General features: G+C 45.8%; 1 protein-coding gene across 4 annotated transcripts in view; it reads left to right on the forward strand.

Moving 5' to 3' along the window:
* The first annotated feature begins 758 nt into the window (after positions 1-758).
* The window catches only part of DGKD (diacylglycerol kinase delta), a 113,447-nt gene continuing 98,039 nt past the window's right edge, over positions 759-16,166 (forward strand). The window contains exons 1-2 of one of the 4 annotated variants that reach the window (XM_056564673.1): positions 759-777; positions 14,423-14,533. Coding sequence is in view for 2 of the 4 variants with exons in the window: in XM_056564669.1 (XP_056420644.1) it covers positions 1,305-1,430; positions 14,423-14,533 (237 nt within the window). In the remaining 2 variants the exon portion in view is untranslated. Of the gene's footprint in view, positions 778-1,197; positions 1,431-11,980; positions 12,000-14,422; positions 14,534-16,166 lie in introns of those variants that run through there. The other 3 variants (XM_056564669.1, XM_056564668.1, XM_056564672.1) reach the window with 3 other exon arrangements.

Here is a 16,166-nt window from a genome sequence, read left to right on the forward strand (position 1 = left end):
ACCCAGGGGTACTTGGTAGACACCAATCTGCTTCTGTTTCCCCCCCAGAGGGCACAGTTAAATGGGAATGACATACACTGTAGACTGTCGTGTCCCACCAATGCCATAAAGCTTGGCCCGAAAGGAGTGTTGTTTTTACCCCCTTTTTAATCTGCACCCCAGCTTTATAGTCCCAGGGCACATTGATACAGCCAGGTTCAACATTTGTACTTGCATTGGGCTGTGTCATTGTTTTTCCTGTTGTGTGATATGCGGTGGCCCAGTACAGAAGGTGTTACCCCGTGCTCCTGCTGTCCTGTCAGGCAGCCTCCTTCAGTGTCAACAAGGCCCCCCCCCCACACTTGTTTCCCCATTGCAAATATGTTTTACCATGTAAAGTGTTATAAAATGTAATGTTGCTTTAAGAGTTATACCATGTGATATGTCATGTGATTGTTACCCAGGAGGTACCAGTGATCAGGTGATCCCAAGAGTGACCTATGAGCTCCCTGCTAGTCTCCCCCATATAAGCCCTGGGTGGAGCTTCTCTCTCTTAGCTCTTGCTTCCTGCTGAGGTCCAGTGCAGTCGTGCCTAGTGCGTGTGTCCAGAGTGTTGGAGGCCTCAAAGTAAAGTCTTGCAGCCACCATCAATTCAACCAACTTGGGTGGGGCTCATAGCCTTCCTTCCTCCTCCCACTGTATGCTTAGCCACACTGGAGGTAACTGGGAGGAGGCTGTGAGTCGGCCTAATGCTGCTGTAATTGCCCACTGGCCCCTGGTATTGCCCATACAGCACAGGTAGGTTTAATGTTAGGTCCTTTGCCACTTGAGAAACCTTGGCGTTGTTGTGCGGGCTCAGGTATGTCCCTCATATAAGAATATACTGGCTAATGTCTCAATTTTAATAGAGAATAACTACGCCCTGGCGTCACGAACACATAGGGTTAATACCATCTGCCCTCCCAACACCCTCACCACCACACATACACACATGTTGAGTAAAAAAAAAAAATATATATATATACACACACACACACACACACACACACACACACACACACACACACACACATATATATCCTAACGAAATACATTTTTCAGTAGCCCCACATTCCTGCTAAGACAAGGAAGATGCCGCAGCCGCCCGCAAAGGATCATGGGATCTCTGATTTTCTCTCACAGCGATTGCAACCATTACACCCAGTGACCAGCAGCTGGCGCTGTTGTCGAGTTGCAGCAGCTGCCGACAGATGTCGCTGCTTCCCCTAGCAGATCCCGGTCCCCTGTAGCTGGCCCTGTGTCCATGTCCCCGGCTTTTGGTAGTGATGGCGGCCTCCCTGGCTGCGACGGCACCCGGGGTCCCGGCCGAGGATTCATCGGATAGTGAGCCGGAGCCCGAGCCACAGAAACTGCGCCGGAAAGTGTCTACATCTGGCCAGATCAGGAGGAAGGTAAGAGAGAGGGAGAGAGACAGCAGTGACCGGAGACATCCTGTAGATTAGACAGAGGGGACACAGACAGCCGAGAGGCCATAGAGAGAGGTGCGGGCCGGGGGGCAGCGGTGTCCCCATAACCGGGACCGGGGAGACCCTAGGAGACAGCATGGATGTGAGTGCGAGAGACAGCCGGGGGTCTGCGAGACATCAGAGGTGACACCAGAGAGGGCACTGCAGCCTGTGTGAGACTACAACTCCCAGCATGCCTTGCAAGACATATGTTAGCTTAGCATGCTGGGGGTTGTAGTCTTAGGTTGCAAACAGCTGTGATAGCATATTGGGTGTCACAGATCACTCACATGGGCAGTCTGTGCCAGTGACAGCTGTCTGCCAGCCACAGTCTCCTACCTACAGTCAAGGTGTTACCCCTGATCCTTGGACACAAGTTAACCCCTTAAGGACACAGCCCATTTTGGCCTTAGGACCAGGGCAATTTTATTTTTGCATTTTTGTTTTTAACTCTTATGTATTTCCATCCACAGACCCATATGGGTTGTTTTTTTTTGTGTGTGACCAATTTTACTTTGTAATGACATCACTCACTTTACCATAAAATGTACGACGCAACCCAAAAAATATTATTTATGTGGGGAAATTGAAAACTGCAATTTAGCAAATTTTGGAAGGTTCTGTTTTTTTACGCTGTACACTTTCCGGTAAAAATGACCTGTTTTCTTTATTCTGTGGGTCAATGCGATTAAAATGATACCCATGTTATATGCCTTTCTATAATTGTACAGCTTAAAAAAAAACGAACTTTTTTTTTTTAAACAAAATTAGTATGTTTAAAATTGCCCTTCTTTGACCACCTATAACGTTCACATTTTTATGTATACGGGGCAGTATGAGGGCTCATTTTTTGCACTGTGATATGTCATTTTTTGCTTATATTTAACTTTTTAATCATGTTTTATGAATTTTTTGGGGAATAAAATGTGACAAAAAAATGTTGGACTTTTTTTTGTTTAGCCGTCCACCTTAGGGAATAAATAACATTATGTTTTGATATTTTGGACATTTACGCACGCAGTGATACCAAATATGTTTATTATTATTTTTTTTATGCTATTAAAATGGGATAAAAGGATGGTTTACATTTTAAATATATTAACTTTAAAAAAAATGTTTTTACTTTGTTTTTTTTTATATATTTTTTACACTTCTCATGTCCCCATAGCAACTATTTATAGCAATCACTTGATTGCTCATACTGTTCAGTACTATGCATAGGGCACAACACTGATCAGTGTTATCGGTCATCATCTGCTTTGGTCTGCTCGATCTCAAACCAGAGCAGAAGACCCCTGGAGACGGACGGAGGCAGGTAAGGAGACCTCTGGCCGCCATGTTGGATGATTGGATTGAGGGCGATCCAATCATCCATCCGCAGATGCTGTGATCTGTTTTGAGGGGTTAATGGCGGACATCATCGCGATTGCTGATGTCTGCCATTACCGACGGGTCCCTGGCTGCTGACCTGGACCTTCCCAGCATGATGCAAGCACCCGTCCGGTGTTCGCATCATGTACATGACGTAAATGTGCGTCATGGTGCGTTGTCACACCGCATCATGACGTACATTTACGCCAGTTGTCGTTAAGTGGTTAATATTGTATATTTGATAGCACCGTCATCTTCCATGGCACTGTACAACATAACTATAGGCTGATCCTTTGCTACAGTGTAGTTTAAAGCTGTTTAGGGGGACACTGTACATCAGTGGTCTCCAAACGTCCAGACTAGAGATGAGCGAACTTACAGTAAATTCGATTCGTCACAAACTTCTCGGCTCGGCAGTTGATGACTTTTCCTGCATAAATTATTTCAGCTTTCCGGTGCTCCGGTGGGCTGGAAAAGGTGGATACAGTCCTAGGAGACTCTTTCCTAGGACTGTATCCACCTTTTCCAGCCCACCGGAGCACCTGAAGGCTGAACTAATTTACGCAGGATAAGTCAACTGCCGAGCCGAGAAGTTTGTGACGAATCGAATTTACTGTAAGTTCGCTCATCTCTAGTCCAGACATTGCAAAACTACAGCTCCCAGCATGCCCGGACAGCCGTTGGCTGTCCGGGCATGCTGGGAGTTGTAGTTTTGCAAAATCTAAAGGTTTGGAGACCACTGCTGTAGACATTGTAGACATGGGGGCGTTTGTCAGCAGTTGCACTGTTCATCCAGGGCCTCCTGGTTGTTCGCATTGAACACTACTGTACTGTTATGTTCAAAGGTAGCATTTATGCTGGGGATTTTATGTTGTCAAAATCAATGCAAATAAATATACCCGCTGTGTATATGCTACATGACAGGTGACCTCATGGAATCTTTCCTAATATGGCAGAGCATATTATAATAGTTGTCCTATCTGGAACGGCAGCAGCTATATGTGGCCTTAGATGCGCGCCTAATTTATTAAATCGTCACGCAGCATGTGTTAAATCTGGTGTTTATACATATTTTATCGAAATAATACTTCAAGACACCTCTTTCTTTGGTTCCCCCGCTGCGCAAAAACTGCGACTTTATTTATTTAGAGACTATTATGTCGACTATTTTCATATTTTTTTTTTTTTTAAAGACAAAGGGGGAGATTTATCAAAACCTGTGCAAAGGAAAAGTTGCCCATAGCAACCAATCAGATCGCTTCTTTCATTTTACAGAGGCCTTGTTAAAAATGAAAGTAGTGAGCTGACTGGTTGCTATGGACAACGGGGCGACTTTTTTTCTGGGCAGGTTCTGACAAATCTCCCTCAAATTCTTGGCTTTTCTCTCCCATAGAATAGTGTTGAGCGCGAATATTCGCAATTCGCGAATATGGTGAATAAAGTGCTATATATTAGGGATCGACCGCTATTCACGATTTTGTACGTTATCGGTATCGACATCTAACCTGCCGATAATGCGGGCGCTTTAAATCAATGAACTGCAGCGGCTTTTGCGGGGCCAGAGGTCGCCGCCGCTGCCTGCTTCTCTCCCCCTGCCTGTCCTGAGTCCACCCACCGATGCTGCCCGATTGCCTCCCCCTGCCTATCCTCTGGCCAGAGACCGCTGCCGCCCGCTTCTCTCCCCCTGCCTGTCCTGAGTCCACCCACCGATGCTGCCCGATTGCCTCCCCCTGCCTATCCTCTGGCCAGAGACCGCCGCCGCCCGCTTCTCTCCCCCTGCCGGTCCTGAGTCCAACCACCGCCGCTGCCCCTTTGCCTCCCCATCCCGGTTTTATAATTACCTGTTCCCGGGTCCGCGCTACTTCTGGCTCCGGCGGCATCCTACGCTGTTGCTGTGCGCTGCGCAATGATGTCCTCAACGCAATGTCACCGTCAGTGGCCCGGCGCACAGTGACAGCTCAGGACGCCGCCGGAGCGAGAAGTAGCGCGGTCCCCGGGAACAGGTAATTATAAAACCGGGGATGGGGGAGGCAATGGGGCAGCGGTGGCGGTCTCTGGCCAGAGCATAGGCAGGAGGAGGCAATGGGGCAGCGGCGGCGGTTGGACTCAGGACCCCAGGACAGGCAGGGGGAGAGAAGCGGGTGGCGGCGGCGGTCTCTGCCCCGCAAAAGCCGCTGCAGTTCATTGATGTAAAGCCCCCACTTTAAATCATTGATCTGCAGCGGCTTCTGCGGGGCCAGAAACAGTTTATCAGGGTATACCCGCACACACACACACGCACCCTCATGTTACCAAATAAAATGCACGGAATATCGGTATAAGTTATCGGCTATCGGCCTGAAAGTTCACAGGTTACCGGTATCTGCTCTATAAAATCAATATCGGTCGATCCCTACTATATATTCGTAATTTTTTTTTTTTCACACAGGACACCTCACAGTGATCTCATCCCTCCCTGCTTCCAGTTTGTGGTCTAGAGAAGGCTCCTATACGATTTACTGTATTAGACTGGAGAGCGAATATGAAAATATGCAAATATTCGCGAATATCGTCACAAAAATTAGAAAGTGACGATATTCGCGAATATAACATGACAATATTCAAAATGAAAAATGTCATAGACCCATTGGGGGAGATTTATCAAAGGATTTAGACTGATTTTTCCTGTCTAAATTTGTCGCACAGAAAGTCGCAGTCTAAATACGTGCGACTTTTCTGCGACTTTTGTTGTAGAGGATTTTTAGAACATGATGCATTCTAGTCTATTTTAGACGGAAAAATACATTGGTGCTGAATTTATCAATAGCGACTTTTCAGCGACAAGTCGCATCGGCTGAAAATATGCTGAAATGTCAGACCATGCTGGGGCAGGTTTATATACAGTCTAAAGCATAGATCCCGAAGTCCGCGCGCAGGATTTATCAAGAGCCGTGCGACTTTTGATAAATTAGGCGCAGAATAGACCGGCCTAACGCTCTGTAGTTTGGTCTATATTGATGCGGGAAATAGACAACTTTGATAAATCTCCCCCAATATCACTTCTGTATAGACCAAGAATAGACCAAGAATTAGGAGCTAGATGGATAGATGGATAGATAGATATATAGATAGATAGATAATATGGATAGATTGATAATATGGATAGATAGATAATATGGATATGTAATGGATAAAGGCAGCACACCACAATAATGTAATCCAAAAAGCTGTGAATTTATTCCATGATGTGAATAACAACGTTTCGGCGATCTCTCACCGCCATAGATCGCCGAAACGTTGTTATTCACATCATGGAATAAATTCCCAGCTTTTTGGATTACATTATTGTGGTGTGCTGCCTTTATCCATTACATATCCAGCAGAACCGGAGCACCGAGGTTCAATAGGCTTGCACCCATTTCACTACTCTGGATGTGCTGCTTTTTATGGACTTTCTAGATAATATGGATAGATAGATAGATAATATAGATGGATGGATGGATAGATAATATGGATAGATAGGTAGATAGTTATGCGCCTTTACGCAAAGCAAAAATAATTGCGAACATGCAAATTTCGTGAATATTCTTCCATATATTCGCAAAATATTGCAAATTCGAATATGGCACATGCCACTCATCACTACCATAGTAGTCTATGAGAGAGAAAAATACCCCCCCCCCCCCCCAAAAAAAAAAAAATGGGGGTTTAGCATTTGTGTTTTTTCTCTCACCCCCCCCCCCCCCCCCCCCCATTTCCACTTGTAGGATTCAGATACAGCGCTGATAGGTTGCAGATACAATTCTCTGATGCTTTACTCTATTTCAGAATGCAAAATACAGTGCAATGGAGCAGCAAGTGACACATTTCAGATGCCGTGACACTTTAAGTTTGATGACTAAGTGTGCCACGGCATTCAAAACGTGTCACTTATTGCTCCATTGCACTGTATTTTGCATTCTGAAATGGAATAAAACATCATAGATTGTGTCTGCATCCTATAAGCGATGGATTGTCCCTAGTTCTTTTATTGTTCATTTAGTGCTGTCCTGCCCGGTCCTCTGCACACAGGAGTCACCGGGTGAGCCAAAGCTTTTGTCTTTTCTGCACAATCGATAGCACTATATTGAAATACACATTGCTGTTTATATTGCTTGTTTTCTTGTGACTATAATAGGGCAGATTGGTAAAAGTAGCTTGTTATATGTCTAAATGAAAGAACAGATTTGTGCAGCAAATGGTTCACACTTCTGACATGATGAGAAGGGTGGTGTGTGACGCCCATCTGGAGTCAGTCCCTCTGTCAATCTGCCTCCATATAAAATCAGAAGAGACTAATCTCTATCTATTTATCTATCTATGAATTCCAGTATACAGGACTGCTGACATTCCCTTAAAAATCCCAGTAAATGATAAGGTGTTGCTATAGTAATACAGTGATCCCTCAACATATGATGGTAATCCATTCCAAATGGACCATCGTTTGTTGAAACCATTGTATGTTGAGGGATCTGTGCAATGTAAAGTATAGGACTGTGGTCTACAAACTGTGGACCTCCAGATGTTGCAAAACTACAACACCCGTTGGCTGTCCGGGCATGCTGGGAGTTGTAGTTCTGCAACATCTGGGGGTCTGCAGGTTGAAGACCACTGGTATTAAAGCTTGTACTCACGTGTCCCCGCCGCTCCAGACCGTCACCGCTGCCCTGGATGTCGCCTTCCATCGCTGTCCCACGTCCCTGAGGTGTCCCCGATGTTCCGGCAAGGCCTCTGCTTGCCCGGTATCCTCCCTCTTCGTCACCGCCATCACGTCGCTACGCATGCCGCTCCTATTGGATGATGGGACGGCGTGCGCAGTGACGTGATGACGACGATGGAGAGCGCTGACGATGCAGGGGATCCCGAAGAGGACGCGCCGGAGCCCCGAGGACAGGTAAGAGATTGTCAGCGGACCACACGGGGCACCGTAAAGGGCTATCCGGTGGCAGCTGAAGCAGTCTGCGCTGCCGGGTAGCCATTTATGCAACGGCCCCGACATACAAAATCATTGTATGTTGATGCTGCCTTCAACATGCGATGGCCTCTGAGAGACCATCGTATGTTGGAATGATCGTATGTCGGGGCCATCGTAGGTCGGGGGGTCACTGTATAGTAATACTGCATATAAAGGGAGCAGTTCCTACAGTTCCTGTGATAGGACCGTGTTAGAGAACTGTTCCCAATATATGGGCAGGTAAACCTGAAAAACTCTGGCATTTATCATTGCCTTAAGGGTGCGCTCACACGCTATTTGTTTTTGCGGGTTTTCCGCTGCGCTCACACGCTATTTGTTTTTGCGGGTTTTCCGCTCCGTATTTGAAAGGGGGCGGCTGTCCGCAGCAGATTTTCCACTGAGGCATTTACGCTGAGGAAAATCCGCCGTAAGCACCATTGAAGTCAGTAGGGACTACGGCGGCTTTTCCGCAGTGTAAATTCCGCTGCGGAAAATCTGCTACGGACAGCCGAGAAGAGCCCGCCCTTTTTCAAATACGCAGCGGAAAACCCGCAAGAACAAATAGGGGGAGATTTATGAGATTTATCAAAACGTGTCTAGAGAAAAAGTTGCCCAGTTGCCCATAGCAACCAATCAGCTCGCTTCTTTCATTTTTAACAAGGCCTCTGCAAGATGAAAGAAGCGATCTGATTGGTTGCTATGGGCAACTGGGCAACTTTTCCTGTGGACAGGTTTTGATAAATCTCCCCTATAGTGTGTGAACGCACCCTTAGTCTGTTTTTTTGTGTCTAGAAAAGGTACAAAAAAAGGCGCAAGGAGGGTTTTTTGCACCTTTTGGTTTACACATTCCTGATGATTCTGAGTTGCAATCCACTGATTTTGGCAATACACATGATATGGAAGGGTTTTATCAACTGCGCCTTTTTGTGAAAAGGCGCAAAAAAGGCGCAAAGCCACTGAAAAGTCTCTAAAACTACACCAGCCCAGACTTAGCTTAGCTTTTTGATGTATGTGAAGAGAGAAATTTCAGAAAATGTGACCTGCACAAAATTTTTCAAATGCTCTCTGACCAAATAATACATTTGGTGCTCCTACACATCCCAGCACACATACCGCTCCCAGCACACGTAAAAAAAGGTGTAAAAAAAATGCTTCACTTACACCTACAATGATAAATGCCGGCCTCTGTCTCTAGAGCAGTGTTTTCCAACCAGGGGGCCTCCAGATGTTGCAAAACTACAACTCCCAGCATGCCCGGACAGCCTTCAGCTGTCCGGGCATGCTGGGAGTTGTAGTTTTGCAGCAGCTGGAGGCACCCTGGTTGGGAAACACTGCTCTAGAGCCTTCTTATATAATGACTGATAATTAATAGGCCCACAAGTTTCACCACCCACCTACGTGTCGCCCCCTGCGGGGTGGTTGAGAAGCCTGTTAGGATATAACACACAGCCTGACCAGTGCAGCCTCTCCTAGGAAACATAGTACTGGTAGTGCCAGTGGCAACTGGGTTCTAGGTTTTTACCTATCACGTAAAGACAGGATTTGTAGTTGCACTTGTTCACAGCCATATATTGTATATTACATACAGGTCTTAAAGGGGTACTCCCTTTAAGTACCCTTAAAGTTTTTATTTTTTTTATCAACTGGTGCCAGAAAGTTAAACAAATTTGTAAATGACTTCTATTAAAAAATCTTAATCCTTCCAGTACTTATTAGCTGCTGAATACTACAGAGGAAAATTCTTTTCTTTTTGGAACACAGAGCTGTCTGCTGAATCACGAGCACAGTGCTCTCTGCTGACATCTCTGTCCATTTTAAGAACTGTCCAGAGTAGGAGAAAATCCCCATAGCAAACATATGCTGCTCTGTACAGTTCCTAAAATGGACAGAGATGTCAGCAGAGAGCACTGTGCTCGTGGTGTCAGCAGAGAGCACTGTGTTCCAAAAAGAAAATAATTTTCTTTGTAGTATTCAGCAGCTAATAAGTACTGGAAGGATTAAGATTTTTTAATAGAAGTAATTTACAAGTCTGTTTAACTTTCTGGCACCAGTTCATTAAAAAAAAAAAAAAAATAAAAAAATAAAGTTTTCCACCGGAGTACCCCTTTAATAGCAACAATTACCCACCCATTATATGATTGGAACTTCTTGGTGCAGTTTACAGTACATCTGGGGGTTAGTTGCTGCAACAGTCAGGGAGAGTTGACATGCAGCAGAAATTTCTGCAACAGTCCTGTGCATCTACAATATAGTAAATGGAACTGATCAAATATGGCGTAGGCGAACTCCCCATCGATATGCACAAATTGTCGTGTATGTGACCGCACACTTATGCGCCCTGTCATGGTCATTCTAATTTTGTAATGTGAATTTTGTAATAATTCATATTCAATAAACCTGTTCTGGATTTTTAAGTAGACACTCTAAGGGTGTATTCACACCACGTTTTTGCAATACAGTTCCCGAATCAGGTTTTTCATAAAAAAAAAACGTATTCCACCAAACCTGATTAAACAGTATAAAAACGTGTGTCCAAAGATTAACCCATATACAGTTTGAAAAATGATGTCCGGTTGCATCCGTTTTTTAAGGATAAAAAACATATAAGTTTCAAACTTTTCACTCCATTATAAATAAAGTTTTACTTGTTTGATTTAAATTCCAAGAACTACGCATGTGCAAAGACAAAAAACGTGTTGCGCAAACCGGATGGAACCGAACCGACAGCCGTTGGTTGTCCGGGCATGCTGGGAGTTGTAGTTTTGCAACATCTGGAGGTCCGCAGGTTGGAGACCACTGGTATAGGAGGTTATACAGTACTCACTTGTCCCCGCCGCTCACCGCTGCCCTGGATGTTGCCCTCCATTGCTGTCGTCGTGTCCCCGGACCGTCTCTGCTGCGTCTCTTCATTGCCGTCATCACGTCGCTGCGCACGCCGCTCCTATTGGATGATGGGATGGCGTGCGCAATGATGTGATGACAACGATGGAGAGCGCCGGCGATGCAGGGGATCCCGAAGAGGACAGTCCGAAGCGACGGTACAGGTGAGTGACACCCACCGGACCACACGGGGCACCTTAAACGGCTATCCGGCAGCAGCTGAAGCAGTCTGCGCTGCCGGATAGCCGTTTATGCGATGGCCCCGAGATATAAAAGCATCGTATGTTGATGCTGCCTTCAACATGCAATGGCCTCTGAGAGGCCATCGCATGTTGAAATTATCGTATGTCGGTGCCATCGTAGGTCGGGGGGGGGTCACTGTATTCAGGTTGGTGTGGATGATCCTGCTGTCAGTTTCCCTTTAAGGCTATGTTCACATTTTTTGTAGTATGTGAAAAGCTGTTGTGTCCCATTTGGTCTCGTAAGTTCAGGGTAAAGGCAGATCTCACAGTCTTACGTGTGAACTTCTAGATCTGTGGTCAGGACACTTATCTAAATAGAGGAAGGAACATGCGGGGAGCGCACAGGCAACAGTCAGTGTCATTTGTTTACTTGAGTGCTGTAAAATATGTTCTGGGAAACGTACTGCGGTACTTGTTGCAAAATGGTTCGTGTCATATCAAGATGGGATACAGAGGCCTGTGGGGGTGGAGAGGACACGACGGGGACAAGTCGTATGGGGGGAGAGGCAGAAATAGGGAAACACTGGTAAGACGTGTAAGAACAGCGAGCCACTAGAGATAGATCTGTGACAGAAACTACTGATATAAGCCAGGTGGATGGGGACTCTGAGAGGGGACTGGCAGCGACAGACAGTAAGTGGGTGTTGTCAGGAACAGACAGTGAATGGCTTCTGACAGGAAAAACTGCGGAGAAAGCGTTGTCAGGAACGGCAGAGAGCGAGTGTTGTCAAGCAGAGGATGTTTGTTGTTGGGGCATTAAGCCGAGATTGTTTGCTGTCATAGTCATCCCGGGGACCATGTTTGTTGTTATAGCCGGACAGATGACGGCGCTTCTTATTGAGGACGCACGGGCAAAGCTCTTGTCTTGGACAGCCAAGTAAAGAGTCTGTGGTAGATGGCGCAGATGGCGAAGGGGATGGTTTGCAAAATAAGACGTCTTCTGCTGCTTCTGCATTCGGATGTCTCAGCTGAATGAAATAGGCCGAATCACATGTGAGGCCACTTTACTAGAGAACAGGTTACGGCTGTACATTTCTAACCTCACAAAGGGTATGACTCCTTTTTTACACAATAAATGACATGTCTTAGGCTCAGTTCACACAGCATTTGCTATGTACATCAATGCTAAATACCCAACTTATAGCAGTGGTCCTATGACATCATGTATGCCAGTGGACCTCCAGCTGTTGCAAAACTACAACTCCCAGCATGCCCAGACAGCCGTTGGCTGTCTGGGCATGCTGAGAGTTTTAGTTTTGCAACAGCTGGAGGGCAACTGTTTAGACACCACTGATGTACTTGTATACAAAAAAAAGAGAAATGCTTCCTTGTCGTCCCTCAGCAGCACAAACAGGGGCGGAAACCCCGTTTGTGCTGCTGAGGAGACTAAGGGAAAACAAATTAACCACAAAATGTAGTCTTCCCTGTCGTCCCTCAGCAGCACAAACGGGGTTTCTGCCCCTGTTTGTGCTGCTGAGGAGACTAAGGGAAAACAAATTAACATCAAAATGTAGTCATATGCTGGACTAAGAAATGGACAACGGTTTATTAGATAATTAATAAGACACATGCAAAACACATATTTGATGCACAGGATTTGAAGCTGTAGATTTTCTGCTGCAGATTTCAGTATATACTAAATGACTGAGCACAGCTTCAAATCTGTAGTTTCAAATCCTGCACATCAAATATGCACTGGATACTGTACGAGTGAATACATCGGAAGGGTAGGGTCACACGTAGCGTATGCGCAAAGTATTTCAGTGCTAGCAAAGTCTATGGGAGTAATAATAAACTCCCTGTTGACTTTGCATTTACTGAAATAGGCAGCGTAAAATTTGTTACATATGCACTACTTGTGACCCTACCTTAAGTGTGTATTCACACGTACAGTATTCCACGCATATTTATTGCACAAGATTTGTTCAGTCATTTAGTGTACACTGACTTCTGCAGAATAAAATCTGCAGCTTAAAAGGGGTTCTCCAGTGGAAAAAAAAATAATTAAATCAACTTGTGCCAGAAAGTTAAACAGATTTGTTACATTACTTCTATTAAAAAATCTTAATCCTTCCAGTACTTATCAGATGCTGTATGCTAGGGATCGTTTTTTTAGGGCCGATACCGATAATCTGTGGCCTTTCAGGCCGATAGCCGATAACTTATACCGATATTCCGGTATAAGTTATCGGCTATTTCTCCACCCCCCAAGAAGCCGCTGCAGATCATTGATTTAAAGCAGGCGCTTTAAATCAATGAACTGCAGCAGCTTTGGCTGAATCAGAGACCACTGCCGCCACCCGCTTCTCTCCCCCTGCCTGTCCGGGGGTCCTCCCAACCACCGCCGCTGCCCCCCAGCATCACACCGCACACAGCCACTATCCCCCCCCCTACCCCCGCACCACACCGCCGCTGCCCCATTGCCTCCCCTATCCCCGGTTTTAGAATTGCCTGTTCCCGGGGTCCGAGGTCCGCGTTACTTCTGGCTCCCGTCTTGCGCTGTCACTGTGCGCACTGACGGTGACGTGCGGTGTGGTGGGGAAGGGGTGGGGGTTTGGGACATTATCGGATTATCGGCAAGGTAATTGCCGATACCGATAACGTAAAAAATCGTGAATATCGGCCAAACCAATAATCGGTCGATCCCTACTGTATGCTCCACAGGAAGTTGTATTTCTTTCTGGAGTTCTTTTCTGTCTGACAACAGTGCTCTCTGCTGATACCTCTGTCAATGTCAGGAACTGTCCAGAGTACAAGCAAATCCCTACAAGCAAATCCCTACAGAAGAGAGCACTGTGGTCAGACAGAAAAGAACTCCAGAAAGAAATACAACTTCCTGTGGAGCATACAGCAGCTGATAAGCACTGGAAGGATTATGATTTTTAATCTTAAGGAGTACCTCTTTAAATCCGGCGTATAAAATATGCCCAGGATACTGTACGTGTGAATACACCCTAAGGGCAGGGTCACACTTGACGAATTTTGCTGCAGCTGAATATTTTCTGCAGCTGATTTTTATACCCATTGACTTCAAAGGGTAAGCAAATACGTAACAAAATATGGGAGGACTGACCCGACCCTAAATGGGTATTACAGAAATAGATTTTTTTTACAGTGGACTTAGGATCAGAATTATCCTCTTCTCAATTGTGAAATGCCTGCATTGTTTTAGGGAAATCTGTTTCCTTCCTGTTTCCAGGCAGGTGAATACAGGACTACAGGTGAGCCAGTGGGCATCCTAGCAGGTGATCCTTGCACCTTACCTGCAGAATAAAAAGACTGATAGTCTAGAGCGGCCTGGCATGCAACCCAATCCCATAAGAGGACTGTTTTACGTGTTTCTTTTACAGGTTGTTGGTCTGCATCTGGAATTATAGATAAGAAATACGCAGAAATTAAAGCAATATACTATAGGTAACAGTGAAGAATATGCTGTATATTGAGTTCTTACCATATCTCCTTGACTTTTATAGGCTATTGTGAAAGAAGGTCACCTACAAAAGCAGACAAGTTCCTTTCAGCGATGGAGGAGACGTTACTTCAAATTGCGAGGCCGAACTCTCTACTATGCCAAGACTGCAAAGGTGAATGAAATATAAAAAGGGGAATGGGATGAAAATTATGTTCTAAGGCTATTCAGTCTTTATTTTGTAAAATACATCACTTACCGACAACCCATATGGCTGTCATTGTGGTTCCCAGAGGTTGTCGCTCTCAATTAGGGAGAAAATCTGTCCAAGAACGTAAGATACATGAGCAGAGGATTTATCACTGTATATCTTTGTGGTACCCATCATTGTTTGGGGAAAGTTATGAAAGGTGAAAACTCCTGTAGGAGCTGTAATGGTCACACATTTTTCTCTGAAACAGATTAAGCTAAAGGTGTCTGTACACGTTATGTATTAGTCATATTCCCTTTAAAGGAAATCTGTCATCCGTATCACCCGCACTAACCTGTCATACAGGCTTGTAGTGCGGGTGATACTGATCAAAATGATACTTACGGCATCCCCAACCGTCACTCCGTTCTGCCGTAATTCATCTTTTCGGTATATGCAAATTAGTTGCTTGGGCCATGAACCCTGCTCCGGGCACTGTGACAACCTCTTCGCTGGGAGCCGATCTCAGCCGAACACCACTTCCAAGCCAACCCAAGAAGCGGTGCATGCGCAGTACAGGCCGAGCAAACAGGGAGCTAGGTTTGTAGCTCCGCCCATGCCCCAGGCAAGAAATTTGCATATACTGAATTATGGTGGAACGGAGTGACACATGGCAAGGCAGAAGCAGGAATGCCAGATCCACGGCAAGGCAGAAACAGGAATGCTTTCTCTCAGGCTCAAGGCAACAGAGATCCGGCAGGGGAGTGAGGAGGGTGGAGGAAAATATAAATGAGCCTCAGGTGAATCACACTAATGAGCACACTGGCCCTTTAAATCTTAAAGCTCCTGCACTCGCTCGCCCTAGGGGACAGGGGACACGCACGCCGGAGCAGTGAGGCAGAGGCTGGGGCAGGAGAAGCACCAGGTGAGTGACGTACTGGGGCTCGCATGAGGGCGCGTCCCGCGATGCGAGTACCAGCCCCGCCGGCAGCAGCAGGTAACAGGACCATGCGCTCACAGCCAGTGTGTGCGGCCAGAGCGCATAGCGTAACAGTACCCCCCACTTTGGTCTCCTCCTCCTTTTTCGACTCAGAAAACTTCTGAAAAGGTCACGGTCCAGGATATTCTCCTCAGGCTCCCAAGATCTCTCCTCAGGACCGTAACCCGACCGTAAGTCGACCAAAAAAAATTGTTTACCTCTCACAGTCTTTGTAGAAAGAATCTCTTTAACCTTGAATATGTCAGAAGTACCAGAGACAGGTGTGGGGACAAGATTCTTCTGAGAAAACCGGTTTCTGACAAGAGGCTTGAGCAGAGAGATGTGGAAGGAATTAGGAATATGTAACGTAGCAGGTAGACGGAGTTTGTAGGAGACAGGGTTGATTTTTTGGTAGAATCTGGAAGGGACCAAGGTAGCGAGGACCGAGCTTGTAACAGGGCATCTTGAAGCGGATGTACTTGAATGAAAGCCACACCATGTCACAATACATTGCAGAGACCAAATGGGATTACGAGATGCTCAAAATGTCCATCACGAGAATTGAAGGCCGTTTTCCACTCGTCTCCCTTGCGGATACGAATTAGGTTATACACTCCACCTAAGTACAATTTGGAGAAG

This window comes from Hyla sarda, chromosome 3 (genome assembly GCF_029499605.1).
Source record: "Hyla sarda isolate aHylSar1 chromosome 3, aHylSar1.hap1, whole genome shotgun sequence".
NCBI lineage: Eukaryota > Metazoa > Chordata > Amphibia > Anura > Hylidae > Hyla > Hyla sarda.